Source organism: Balaenoptera borealis (assembly GCF_965194805.1).
Source record: "Balaenoptera borealis genome assembly, chromosome: 3".
NCBI lineage: Eukaryota > Metazoa > Chordata > Mammalia > Artiodactyla > Balaenopteridae > Balaenoptera > Balaenoptera borealis.
The window spans coordinates 47,408,202-47,422,562 of NC_138866.1; the positions used below are offsets into that span (position 1 = coordinate 47,408,202).

At 37.7% G+C, this 14,361-nt stretch overlaps 1 protein-coding gene across 7 annotated transcripts in view; it reads left to right on the plus strand.

Annotated features, from left to right (window-relative positions):
- Window positions 1-14,361, plus strand: part of TXNDC16 (thioredoxin domain containing 16) — a 137,420-nt gene that overhangs the window by 76,434 nt on the left and 46,625 nt on the right. For all 7 annotated transcript variants that reach the window (XM_082384820.1, XM_082384819.1, XM_082384824.1 and 4 more), the window contains 2 exons: window positions 3,687-3,855; window positions 4,197-4,333. In XM_082384820.1, the coding sequence (XP_082240946.1) occupies window positions 3,687-3,855; window positions 4,197-4,333 (306 nt within the window). The remainder of the gene's footprint in view (window positions 1-3,686; window positions 3,856-4,196; window positions 4,334-14,361) is intronic.

Consider the following 14,361-nt stretch of genomic DNA (forward strand, 5'->3'; position numbering starts at 1 on the left):
TAATTGATATTTATAGAACATTTCACCCAAAAGTGGCAGAATACACTTTCTTCTCAAGTGCACATGGAACATTCTCCAAGATAGATCACATCTTGGGTCACAAATCAAGCCTTGGAAAATTTAAGAAAATTGAAATTGTATTATGCAACTTTTCTGACCACAACGCTATGAGATTGGAAATCAGTTACAGGAAAAAAACCTGTAAAAAACACAAATACATGGAGGCTAAACAGTGCACTACTAAATAACCAAGAAATCACTGAAGAAATCAAAGAAGAAATAAAAAAATACATAGAAACAAATGACGATGAAATCACAATGACCCCAAACCTATGGGATGCAGTAAAAGCAGTTCTAAGAGGGAAGTTACAGCAATACAATCTCACCTCAAGACACAAGAAAATTCTCAAACAATCTAACCCTACACTTAAAACAACTAGAGAAAGAAGAACAAAGAAATCCCAAAGTCAGTAGAAGGAAAGAAATCAAAGATCAGAGCAGAAATAAATGAAGTAGAAACAAAGACAACGATAGCAAAGATCAATAAAACTAAAAGCTGGTTCTTTGAGAAGATAACAATATTGATAAACCCTTAGCCAGACTCATCAAGAGAAAAAGGGAGAGGACTCAAATAAATAAAATTAGAAATGTAAAAGGAGAAATCACAACTGACATTGCAGAAATACAAAGGATTATAAGAGACTACTACAAACAACTATACGCCAATAAAATGGACAACCACGAAGAAATGGACAAGTTCTTGGACAAATGGACAGAACTTTCCAAGATGGAACCAGGAAGAATTAAAAGTATAAACAGACCTATCACAAGTAATGAAATTGAAAGCAGAATTAAAAATCTTCCAAGAAACAGAAGTCCAGGACCAGATGGCTTCACAGGCGAATTCTATCAAACATTTAGAGAAGAGCTAACACTGATCCCTTTCAAACTCTTCCAAAAAATTGCAGAGGAAGAAACACTCCCAAATTCATTCTACAAAACCACATCACCCTGATACCAAAACCAGAAAAAGATATCACAAAAAAAGCAAAATTATAGACCAATATCACTGATGAACATAGATGCAAAAATCCTGAACAAAATACTAGCAAACAGAATCCAACAGCACATTAAAAGGATCATACACCATGATCAAGTGGGATTTATCCCAGGGATGCAAGGATTCTTCAATATATGCAAATCAATCAGTGTGATACACCACATTAACAAATTCAGGAATAAAAACCATATGATCATCTCAATAGATGCAGGGAAAGCTTTTGACAAAATTCAACATCGATTTATGATAAAACTCTCCAGTAAATGGGCATAGAGGGAACCTACCTCAACATAATAAAGGCCATATATGACAAACCCGCAGCAAGCATCATACTCAATTGTAAAAAACTGAAAGCATTTCCACTAAGATCAGGAACAAGACAAGGATGTCCACTCTCACCACTATTATTCAACATAGTTTTGGAAGTCCTAGGCACAGCAATCAGAGAAGAAAAAGAAATAAAAGGAATACAAATTGGAAAAGAAGAAGTAAAACTGTCACTGTTTGCCAATGACATGATACTATTCATAGAAGATCCTAAAAATGCCACCAGAAAACTACTAGAACTAATCAATGAACTTGGTAAGGTTGCAGGATACAAAATTAATGCATAGGAATCTCTGGCATTCCTATACACCAACAACAAAAAATCAGAAAGAGAAATTAAGGAAACACTCCCGTTTACCACTGCAACAAAAAGAATAAAATACCTAGGAATAAACCTGCCTAAGGAGGTGAAAGACTTCTACTCAGAAACTATAAAACAGTGCTGAAAGAAATCAAAGATGACATAAACAGATGGAGAAATATACCATGTTCTTGGATTAGAAGATTCAATATTGTGAAAATGACTAAACTACTCAAAGCAATCTACAAATTCAATGCAATCCCTATCAAACTACCAATGGAATCCTTCACAAAATTAGAACAAAAAAATTTTCAATTCATATGGAAACACAAAAGATCCCGAATAGCCAAAGCAATCTTGAGAACGAAAAATGGAGTTGGAGGAATCAGGCTCCCTGACTTCAGACTATACCACAAAGCTACAGTAATGAAGACAGTTTGGTACTGGCACAAAAACAGAAATATAGATCAATGATACAGGATAGAATGCCCAGAGATAAACCCATGCACATATGGGCACTTAATTTATGACAAAGGAGGCAAGAACATACAATGGAGAAAAGACAACCTCTTCAATAAGTGCTGGGAAAACTGGACAGCTACACTTAAAAGAATGAAATTAGAACACTACTTAACACCATACACAAAAATAAACTCCAAATGGATTAAAGACTCAAATGTAAGACCAGACACTATAAAACTCTTAGAGGAAAAACACTCTTTGACATAAGATCTTTTTTGACCCACCTCCTAGAGTAACAGAAATAAAAACAAAAATAAACAAATAGGACTTAATTAAACTTAAAAGCTTTTGCACAGCCAAGGAAAGCATAAACAAGACAAAAAAGACCACCCTCAGAATGGGAGAAAATATTTGCAAATGAAACAACAGACAAAGGATTCATCTCCAAAATATACAAACAGCTCATGGAGCTCAATATCAAAAAAAAAATCCAGTTAAAAAATGGGCAGAAGACCTAAATTGACATTTCACCAAGGAAGACATACAGATGGCCAAGAGGCACATGAAAAGATGCTCAACATCACTAATTAGTAGTGAAATGCAAATCAGAACTACAAAGAGGTATCACCTCATGCCCGTCAGAATGGTTCTTATCAAAAAATCTAGAAACAATAAATGCTGGAAAGGGCGTGGTGAAAAGGGAACCCTTCTGCACTGTTGGTGGGAATGTAAATTGATACAACCACTATGGAAAACAGTATGGAGGTTCCTTAAAAAACTAAACATAGAACTACCATACGACCCAGCAATCCCACTTCTGGGCATATACCCTGAGAAAACCATAATTCAAAAAGAGTCATGTACCACAGTGTTCATTGCAGCTCTATTTACAATAGCCAGGACATGGAAGCAACCTAAGTGTCCATCATCGGATGAATGGATAAAGAAGATGTGGCACATATATACAATGGAATATTACTCAGCCATAAAAGGAACAAAATTGAGTTATTTGTAGTGAGGTGGATGGACCTAGAGTCTGTCATACAGAGTGAAGTAAGAAAGAGAAAAATACCATATGCTAACGCATATATATGGAATCCCCCCCCAAAAAAATGGTACTGATGAACCTAGTTGCAGGGCAGGAATAAAGTGGTAGACATAGAAAATGGACTTGTGGACATGGGGTGGGAGGGCGAAGCTGGGGCGAAGTGAGAGTAACATCGACATATATACACTACTGAATGTGAAATAGTTGGCGGGTGGGGAGCAGCAGCATAGCACTGGGAGATCAGCTTGGTGCTTTGTGATGACCTAGAGGGGTGGGAGGGAGGCTCAAGAGGGAGGAGATATGGGAACATGTGTATGCCTATGGCTGATTGGCTTTGTTGTGCAATAGAAACTGACACAGTAGTGTGAAGCCATTACACTCCGATAAGGATTAAAAAAAAAGAATGGGATATAAAAAATATTGACAATTCTCAACAAATGAGTTTTCTACATTAACATTTATAAAATGTGCATTTTCCTTTTATTTAGGCACCTCTACTATGCTGCTTACTAGAGTAAACTGTGCAGATTGGTCTCATGTATGTGCCAAGCAAAATGTTACTGAATTTCCTGTTGTAAAGATGTACAAGGAAGGCGAGAACCCAGTATCTTACGCTGGTATGCTAGGAACTGAAGATCTCCTAAAATTTATCCAGCTGTAAGTATTCAGCTTCACCCTAAGATTTTTAAAATTTTAGGTCTATAAAACTTCTAATTCCCATACTTTGTTGACACACTTTGGATAGGTTAAGGAGGTATGAATTGAGATCACAGGGGAAACATTAATGAGCAGAGCCTATCTATTACGTTCCATCACTTTTAGGGAGATGGAAATTTTGTTTAATGAAGCTGATTTTTTGTTTAGGATAGTATTTGTGTTTATTTTGTCAGATGCTTATCCTGTGGAATATGCTACGTTCAGTATATTTTATTATTTAATTTACAAGCTGAAAAGTATCTTTAAAAATTAATTTTGAATATAGTTAAATATTCATCCAGCAACAGGATTTCATGCCCAGTGAACATTACGTCTGTCCAAGAAGCAGAAGAATATTTAAGTGGGAAATTACATAAAGACCTGATCTCCTATTCTAGCGTGTCAGTACTGGGGCTGTTTAGTCCAACTATGACAACAGGTAAGTGGAATTGAACATTTAAATTATGTAATATGTAGCTAAAGACTCGTTTACTAGGTTTTTTTTTTGAAAGAATTAATATCTTTTTAAATTAAAGAGAATTCAATTAGAGAATTTTGAAAATACAGAGAAGTTTGAAGAAAAAAATAAAAATCTGTAATTATTTAGAGTTGTTGAACTTTAATGTAATTCCTTCCCTGTTTTTCTGTGTACCTGTATATCGCATATTTATATACATTTTAATGTAATTGGGCTAGTACTATGTATTTAGGTTAGTATCTGCCGTTTTTATTTAACATTAAGTGGGTGCCTTTTTTCATGTGATTAATATTCTTCAAAAACATCATGGCTGTATAATATTTGATTGGATGAATATACCATAATTTATTTAACTATTTGCCAACAAATAATATTTTTGTTTCCCTTTTTTCTTTTTGCTATATGTAAAGAATATTTTTATTTATGAGTCTTTGTGTAGATTTTAGGATTCTCTATGTACAGTATCATGTCATCTGCAAACAGTGACAGCTTTACTTCTTCTTTTCCGATTTGGATTCCTTTTATTTCTTTTTCTTCCCTGATTGCTGTGGCTAAAACTTCCAAAACTATGTTGAATAATAGTGGTGAGAGTGGGCAACCTTGTCTTGTTCCTGATCTTAGAGGAAATGGTTTCAGTTTTTCACCATTGAGAACAATGTTGGCTGTGGGTTTGTCATATATGGCCTTTATTACGTTGAGGTAAGTTCCCTCTATGCCTACTTTCTGGAGGGTTTTTATCATAAATGGGTGTTGAATTTTCTCTAAAGCTTTTTCTGCATCTATTGAGATGATCATATGGTTTTTCTGCTTCAGTTTGTTAATATGGTGTATCACATTGATTGATTTGCATATATTGAAGAATCCTTGCATTCCCGGGATTAACCCCACTTGATCATGGTGTATGATCCTTTTAATGTGCTATTGGATTCTGTTTGCTAGTATTTTGTTGAGGATTTTTGCATCTGTGTTCATCACTGGTATTGGCCTGTAGTTTTCTTTCTTTGTGACATCTTTGTCTGGTTTGGTGGTGATGGTGGCCTCATAGAACGAGTTTGGGAGTGTTCCTCCTTCTGCTATATTTTGGAAGAGTTTGAGACGGATAGGTGTTAGCTCGTCTCTAAATGTTTGATAGAATTCGCCTGTGAAGCCATCTGGTCCTGGGCTTTGTTTGTTGGAAGATGTTTAATCACAGTCTCAATTTCAGTGCTTGTGATTGGTCTGTTTATATTTTCTGTTTCTTCCTGGTTCAGTCTCGGAAGGTTGTGCTTTTCTAAGAATGTGTCCATTTCTTCCAGATTGTCCATTTTATTGGCATATAGTTGCTTGTAGTAATCTCTCATGATCATTTGTATTTCTGCAGTGTCAGTTGTTACTTCTGCATTTTCACTTCTAATCCTATTAATTTGAGTCTTCTCCCTTTTTTTCTTTATGAGTCTGGCTAATGGTTTATCAATTTTGTTTATCTTCTCAAAGAACCAGCTTTTAGTTTTATTGATCTTTGCTATTGTTTCCTTCATTTGTTTTTCATTTATTTCTGCTCTGATCTTTATGATTTCTTTCCTTCTGCTAACTTTGAGGGTTTTTTGTTCTTCTTTCTCTAATTGCTTTAGGTATAAGGTTAGGTTCCTTATTTGAGATGTTTCTTGTTTCTTGAAGTAGGACTGTATTGCTATATACTTCTCTCTTAGAACTGATTTTGCTGCATCCCATAGGTTTTGGGTCGTCGTTTTTTCACTGTCATTTGTTTCTAGGTATTTTTTGATTTCCTCTTTGATTTCTTCAGTGATCTCTTGGTTATTTAGTGTATTGTTTAGCCTCCATGTGTTTGTATTTTTTACATATCTTTTCCTGTAATTGATATCTAGTCTCATAGCATTGTGGTTGGAAAAGATACCTGATAAGATTTCAGTTTTCTTAAATTTACCAAGGCTTGATATGTGACCCAAGATATGATCTATCCTGGAGAATGTTCCATGAGCACTTGAGAAGAAAGTGTATTCTGTTGTTTTTGGATGGAAGGTCCTATAAATATCAATTAAGTCCATCTTGTTTAATGTATCACTTAAAGCTTGTGTTCCTTATTTATTTTCATTTTGGATAATCTGTCAATTGGTGAAAGTGGGCTGTTAAAGTCCCCTACTATGATTGTGTTACTGTCAATTTCCCCTTTTATGGCTGTTAGCATTTGCCTTATGTATTGAGGTGCTCCTATGTTGGGTGCATAAATATTTACAATTGTTTATATCTTCTTCTTGAATTGATCCCTTGATCATTATGTAGTGTCCTCCTTTGTTTCTTGTAATAGTCTTTTTTTTTTTAACATCTTTATTGGAGTATAATTGCTTTACAATGGTGTGTTAGTTTCTGCTTTATAACAAAGTGAATCAGTTATACATATACATATATTCCCATATCTCTTCCCTCTTGCGTCTCCCTCCCTCCCACCCTCCCTATCCCACCCCTCTAGGTGGTCACAAAGCACCGAGCTGATCTCCCTGTGCTATGCGGCTGCTTCCCACTAGCTATCTATTTTACATTTGGTAGTGTATATATGTCCATGACACTCTCTCACCCTGTCACATCTTACCCCTCCCCCTCCCCATATCCTCAAGTCCATTCTCTAGTAGGTCTGTGTCTTTATTCCCGTCTTGCCACTAGGTTCTTCGTGACCTTTTTTTTTTTCCCTTAGATTCCATATATATGTGTTAGCATACTGTATTTGTTTTTCTCTTTCTGACTTACTTCACTCTGTATGACAGACTCTAACTCCATCCACCTCACTACAAATACCTCCATTTCATTTCTTTTTATGGCTGAGTAATATTCCATTGTATATATGTGCCACATCTTCTTTATCCATTCATCCGATGATGGACACTTAGGTTGCTTCCATGTCCTGGCTATTGTAAGTAGAGCTGCAATGAACATTTTGGTACATGACTCTTTTTGAATTATGGTTTTCTCAGGGTATATGCCCAGTAGTGGGATTGCTGGTTTGTATGGTAGTTCTATTTTTAGTTTTTTAAGGAACCTCCGTACTGTTCCCCATAGTGGCTGTATCAATTTACATTCCCACCAACAGTGCAAGAGTGTTCCCTTTTCTCCACACCCTCTCCAGCATTTATCGTTTCTAGATTTTTTGATGATGGCCATTCTGACCGGTGTGAGATGATATCTCATTGTAGTTTTGATTTGCATTACTCTAATGATTAATGATGTTGAGCATTCTTTCATGTGTCTGTTGGCAATCTGTATATCTTCTTTGGGGAAATGTATATTTAGGTCTTCTGCCCATTTTTGGATTGGGTTGTTTGTTTTTTTGTTATTGAGCTGCGTGAGCTGCTTGTAAATCTTGGAGATTAATCCTTTGTCAGTTGCTTCATTTGCAAATATTTTCTCCCATTCTGAGGGTTGTCGTTTGGTCTTGTTTATGGTTTCCTTTGCTGTGCAAAAGGTTTTAAGTTTCATTAGGTCCCATTTGTTTATTTTTGTTTTTATTTCCATTTCTCTAGGAGCTGGGTCAAAAACGATCTTGCTGTGATGTATGTCATAGAGTGTTCTGCCTATGTTTTCCTCTAAGAGTTTGATAGTGTCTGGCCTTACACTTAGGTCTTTAATCCATTTTGAGTTTATTTTTGTGTATGGTGTCAGGGAGTGTTCTAATTTCATACTTTTACATGTAGCTGTCCAGTTTTCCCAGCACCACTTATTGAAGAGGCTGTCTTTTTTCCACTGTATATGCTTGCCTCCTATATCAAAGATAAGGTGACCATATGTGTGTGGGTTTATCTCTGGGCTTTCTATCCTGTTTCATTGATCTATGTTTCTGTTTTTGTGCCAGTACCAAACTGTCTTGATTACTGTAGCTTTGCAATATAGTCTGAAGTCAGGGAGCCTGATTCCTCCAGCTCCATTTTTCGTTCTCAAGATTGCTTTGGTTATTCGGGGTCTTTTGTGTTTCCATACAAATTGTGAAATTTTTTGTTGTAGTTCTCTGAAAAATGCCAGTGGTAGTTTGATAGGGATTGCATTGAATCTGTAGATTGCTTTCGGTAGTAGAGTCATTTTCACAATGTTGATTCTTCCAATCCAAGAACATGGTATATCTCTCCATCTATTTGTATCATCTTTGATTTCTTTCATCAGTGTCTTATAATTTTCTGCATACAGGTCTTTTGTCTCCTTAGGTAGATTTATTCCTAGATATTTTATTCTTTTTGTTGCTATGGTAAACGGGAGTGTTTTCTTAATTTCACTTTCAGATTTTTCATCATTAGTGTATAGGAATGCAAGAGATTTCTGTGCATTCATTTTGTATCCTGCTACTTTACGAAATTCATTGTTTAGCTCTAGTAATTTTCTGGTAGCATCTTTAGAATTCTCTATGTATAGTATCATGTCATCTGCAAACAGTGACAGCTTTACTTCTTCTTTTCCGATTTGGATTCCTTTTATTTCCTTTTCTTCTCTGATTGCTGTGGCTAACACTGCCAAAACTATGTTGAATAATAGTGGTGAGAGTGGGCAACCTTGTCTTGTTCCTGATCTTAGTGGAAATGGTTTCAGTTTTCACCATTGAGGACAATGTTGGCTGTGGGTTTGTCATATATGGCCTTTATTATGTTGAGGAAAGTTCCCTCTATGCCTACTTTCTGCAGGACTTTTATCATAAATGGGTGTTGAATTTTGTTGAAAGCTTTCTCTGCATCTATTGAGATGATCATATGGTTTTTCTCCTTCAATTTGTTAATATGATGTGCCACGTTGATTGATTTGCGTATATTGAAGAATCCTTGCATTCGTGGAATAAACCCCATGTGATCATGGTGTATGATCCTTTTAATGTGCTGTTGGATTCTGTTTGCTAGTATTTTGTTGAGGATTTTTGCATCTATGTTCATCAGTGATATTGGCCTGTAGTTTTCTTTCTTTGTGACATCTTTGTCTGGTTTTGGTATCAGGGTGATGGTGGCCTCGTAGAATGAGTTGGGGAGTGTTCCTCCCTCTGTAATATTGTGGAAGAGTTTGAGAAGGATAGGTGTTAGCTCTTCTCTAAATGTTTGATAGAATTCGCCTGTGAAGCCATCTGGTCCTGGGCTTTTGTTTGTTCGAATATTTTTAATCACAGTTTCAAGTTCAGTGCTTGTGATTGGTCTGTTCATTTTTTCTATTTCTTCCTGGTTCAGTCTCGGCAGGTTGTGCATTTCTAAGAATGTGTCCATTTCTTCCAGATTGTCCATTTTATTGGCATAGAGTTGCTTGTAGTAATCTCTCATGATCATTTGTATTTCTGCAGTGTCAGTTGTTACTTCTGCATTTTCACTTCTAATTCTATTAATTTGAGTCTTCTCACTCTTTTTCTTCATGAGTCTGGCTAATGGTTTATCAGTTTTGTTTATCTTCTCAAAGAACCAGCTTTTAGTTTTATTGATCTTTGCTATTGTTTCCTTCATTTGTTTTTCATTTATTTCTGATCTGATCTTTATGATTTCTTTCCTTCTGCTAGCTTTGGGGTTTTTTTGTTCTTCTTTCTCTAATTGCTTTAGGTGCAAGGTTAGGTTGTTTATTCGAGATGTTTCCTGTTTCTTGATGTAGGCTTGTATTGCTATTTACTTCCCTCTTAGAACTGCTTTTGCTGCATCCCATAGGTTTTGGGTCGTCATGTCACCATTGTCATTTGTTTCTAGGTATTTTTGGATTTCCCCTTTGATTTCTCCAGTGATCACTTCGTTATTAAGTAGTGTATTGTGTAGCCTCCATGTGTTTGTATTTTTTACATATCTTTTCCTGTAATTGATATCTAGTCTCATAGCGTTGTGGTCGGAAAAGATACTTGATACGATTTCAATTTTCTTAAATTTACCAAGGCTTGATTTCTGACCCAAGATATGATCTATCCTGGAGAATGTTCCATGAGCACTTGAGAAAAATGTGTATTCTGTTGTTTTTGGATGGAATGTCCTGTAAATATCAATTAAGTCCATCTTGTTTAATGTATCATTTAAAGCTTGTGTTTCCTTATTTATTTTCATTTTGGATGATCTGTCCATTGGCGAAAGTGGGGTGTTAAAGTCCCCTACTATGATTGTGTTACTGTCGATTTCCCCTTTTATGGCTGTTAGTATTTGCCTTATGTATTGAGGTGCTCCTATGTTGGGTGCATAAATATTTACAATTGTTATATCTTCTTCTTGGATCGATCCCTTGATCATTATATGGTGTCCTTCTTTGTCTCTTGTAATAGTCTTTATTTTAAAGTCTATTTTGTCTGATATGAGAATTGCTACTCCAGCTTTCTTTTGATTTCCATTTGCATGGAATATCTTTTTCCATCCCCTCACTTTCAGTCTGTATGTGTCTCTAGATCTGAAGTGGGTCTCTTGTAGACAGCATGTATATGGGTCTTGTTTTTGTACCCATTCAGCCAGTCTGTGTCTTTTGGTGGGAGCACTTAACCCATTTATATTTAAGGTAATTATCGATATGTATGTTCTATTCCCATTTTCTTAAATGTTTTGGGTTTGTTATTGTAGGTGTTTTCCTTCCCTTGTGTTTCTTGCCTAGAGAAGTTCCTTTAGCATTTGTTGTAAAGCTGGTTTGGTGGTGCTGAACTCTCTCAGGTTTTGCTTGTCTGTAAAGGTTTTAATTTCTCCATCAAATCTGAATGAGATCCTTGCTGGGTAGAGTAATCTTGGTTGTAGGTTTTTCTCCTTCATCACTTTAAGTATTTCCTGCCACTCCCTTTTGGCTTGCAGTTTCTGCTGAAAGATCAGCTGTTAACCTTATGGGGATTCCCTTGTGTGTTATTTGTTGTTTTTCCCTTGCTGCTTTTAATATGTTTTCTTTATATTTAATTTTTGACAGTTTGATTAATATGTGTCTTGGCGTGTTTCTCCTTGGATTTATCCTGTATGCGACTCTCTGTGCTTCCAGGACTTGATTAACTATTTCCTTTCCCATATTAGGGAAGTTTTCAACTATAATCTCTTCAAATATTTTCTCAGTCCACTTATTTTTCTCTTCTTCTTCTGGGACCCCTATAATTCGAATGTTGGTGCATTTAATGTTGTCCCAGAGGTCTCTGAGACTGTCCTCATTTCTTTTCATTCTTTTTTCTTTATTCTGCTCTGCAGTAGTTATTTCCACTATTTTATCTTCCAGGTCACTTATCCGTTCTTCTGCCTCAGTTATTCTGCTATTGATCCCGTCTAGAGAATTTTTAATTTCATTTATTGTGTTGTTCATCATTGTTTGTTTGCTCTTTAGTTCTTCTAGGTCCTTGTTAAACGTTTCTTGTATTTTTTCCATTCTATTTCCAAGATTTTGGATCATCTTTACTATCATTATTCTGCATTCTTTTTCAGGTAGACTGCCTATTTCCTCTTCATTTGTTAGGTCTGGTGTGTTTTGACCCTGCTCCTTCATCTGCTGTGTGTTTTTCTGTCTTCTCATTTTGCTTATCTTACTGTGTTTGGGGTTTCCTTTTCACAGGCTGCAGGTTCGTAGTTCCCGTTGTTTTTGGTATCTGTCCTCAGTGGCTAAGGTTGGTTTAGTGGGTTGTGTAGGCTTCCTGGTGGAGGGGACTAGTGCCTGTGTTCTGGTGGATGAGGCTGGATCTTGTCTTTCTGGTGGGCACGTCCACATCTGGTGGTGTGTTTTGGGGTGTCTGTGGCCTTATTATGATTTTAGGCAGCCTGTCTGCTAATGGATGGGGCTATGTTCCTGTCTTGCTAGTTGTTTGGCATAGGGTGTCCAGCACTGTAGCTTGCTGGTCGTTGAGTGAAGCTGGGTCTTGATGTTGAGATGGACATCTCTGAGAGATTTTCGCTGTTTGGTATTACGTGGAGCTGGGAGGTCTCTTGTGGACCAGTGTCCTGAAGTTGGCTCTCCCACCTCAGAGGCACAGCCCTGATGCCTGGCTGGAGCACCAAGAGCCTTTCATCCACACGGCTCAGAATAAAAGGGAGAAAAACTAGAAAGAAAGAAAGAAAGAGGATAAAATAAAATAAAGCTATTATAATAAAAAATAAGAAAAAAATTTATTAAGAAAAAATTTTTTTTTAATTTTTTAAAATAAATTTATTAATTTTTTATAATAAAAATAAGAAAAAATTATTAAGTAACAAATTTATTAAGAAAAAAATTTTTTAATTTTTTACAATAAAAAATATGAAAAAACTTATTATGAAAAAATGTTTTTAATTTTTAAAAATAGAAAATAAGGAAAAAATTATTCTGAAAACATTTATTAAGAAAAAAAAATTTTTAAGTAAAAACCAAAAAAAAAACAAACAGACAGACCGAACCCTAGGACAAATGGTGACAGCAAAGCTATACAGACAAAATCTCACCCAGAAGCATACACATATACACTCACAAAAAAAGGAAAAGGGGAAAAATTAATATATCCTTCTCCCAAAGTCCACCTTCTGAATTTGGGATGATTCATTGTCTATTCAGGTATTCCACAGATGCAGGTACATCAAGTTGTTTGTGGAGCTTTAATCTGCTGCTTCTGAGGCTGCTGGGAGAGATTTCCCTTTCTCTTCTTTGTTCATACAGCTCCCGGGGTTCAGCTTTGGATTTGGACTGGCCTCTGCATGTAGGTCGCCTGAGGACGTCAGTTCATCGCTCACACAGAACGGGGTTAAAGGAGCAGCTGCTTCGGGGGCTCTGGCTCACTCAGGCGGGGGGTGGGGGGGGAGGGGGGAAGGGTATGGATGTGGGGCGAGCCTTTGGCGGCAGAGGCCGGCGTGACATTGCAGCAGCCTGAGATGCGCCGTGCGTTCTCCCGGGGAAGTTGTCCCTGGATCACAGGAGCCTGGCAGTGGCGGACTGCACAGGCTCCCGGGAGGGGTGGTGTGGATAGTGACCTGTGCTTGCACACAGGCTTCTTGGTGGCAGCTGCAGCAGCCTTAGTGTCCCATGCCCGTCTCTGGGGTCCGCGCTGATAGCTGCGGCTCGCGCCCGTCTCTGGAGCTTGTTTAGGCGGTGCTCTGAATCCCCTCTCCTTGCACACCGCGAAACAAAGAGGCAAGAAAAAGTCTCTTGCCTCTTCGGCAGCTCCAGACTTTTTCCCAGACTCCCTCCCGGCTAGCTGTGGTGCACTAACCCCTTCAGGCTGTGTTCACACAGCCAACCTCAGTCCTCTCCCTGCGATCCGACCGACCGAAGCCCGAGCCTCAGCTCCCAGCCCCCGCCCACCCCGGCGGGTGAGCAGACAAGCCTCTCGGGCTGATGAGTGCTGCTTGGCGCCAAGCCTCTGTGCGAGAATCTCTCCGCTTTGCCCTCCGCACCCCTGTGGCTGCGCTCTCCTCCGTGGCTCCAAAGCTTCCCCCCTCTGCCACCTGCAGTCTCTGCCCGCGAAGGGGCTTCCTAGTGTGTGGAAACCTTTCCTCCTTCACAGCTCCCTCCCACTGGTGCAGGTCCCGTCCCTATTCTTTTGTCTCTGTTATTTCTTTTTTCTTTTGCCCTACCCAAGTACGTGGGGAGTTTCTTGCCTTTTGGGAGGTCTGACGTCTTCTGCCAGCGTTCAGTGGGTGTTCTGTGGGAGCAGTTCCACGTGTAGATGTATTTCTAATGAATCTGTGGGAAGGAAGGTGATCTCCGTGTCTTACTCTTCCGCCATCGTGCCCAGACCCCCCCCTCTTGTAATAGTCTTTATTTTAAAGTCTATTTTGTCTGATATGAGAATTGCTACTCCAGCTTTCCTTTGGTATCCATTTGCATGGAATATCTTTTTCCATCCCCTCACTTTCAGTCTGTATGTATCCCTAGGTCTGAAGTGGGTCTCTTGTAGACAGCATATATACGGGTCTTGTTTTTGTATCCATTCAGCCAGTCTATGTCTTTTGGTTGGAGCATTTAATCCATTTACACTTTAGGTAATTATTGATATGTATGTTCCTATTACCATTTTTTTCATTGTTTTGGGTTTGTTATTGTAGGTGTTTTCCTTCTCTTGTGTTTCCTGCCTAGAGAAGTTCCTT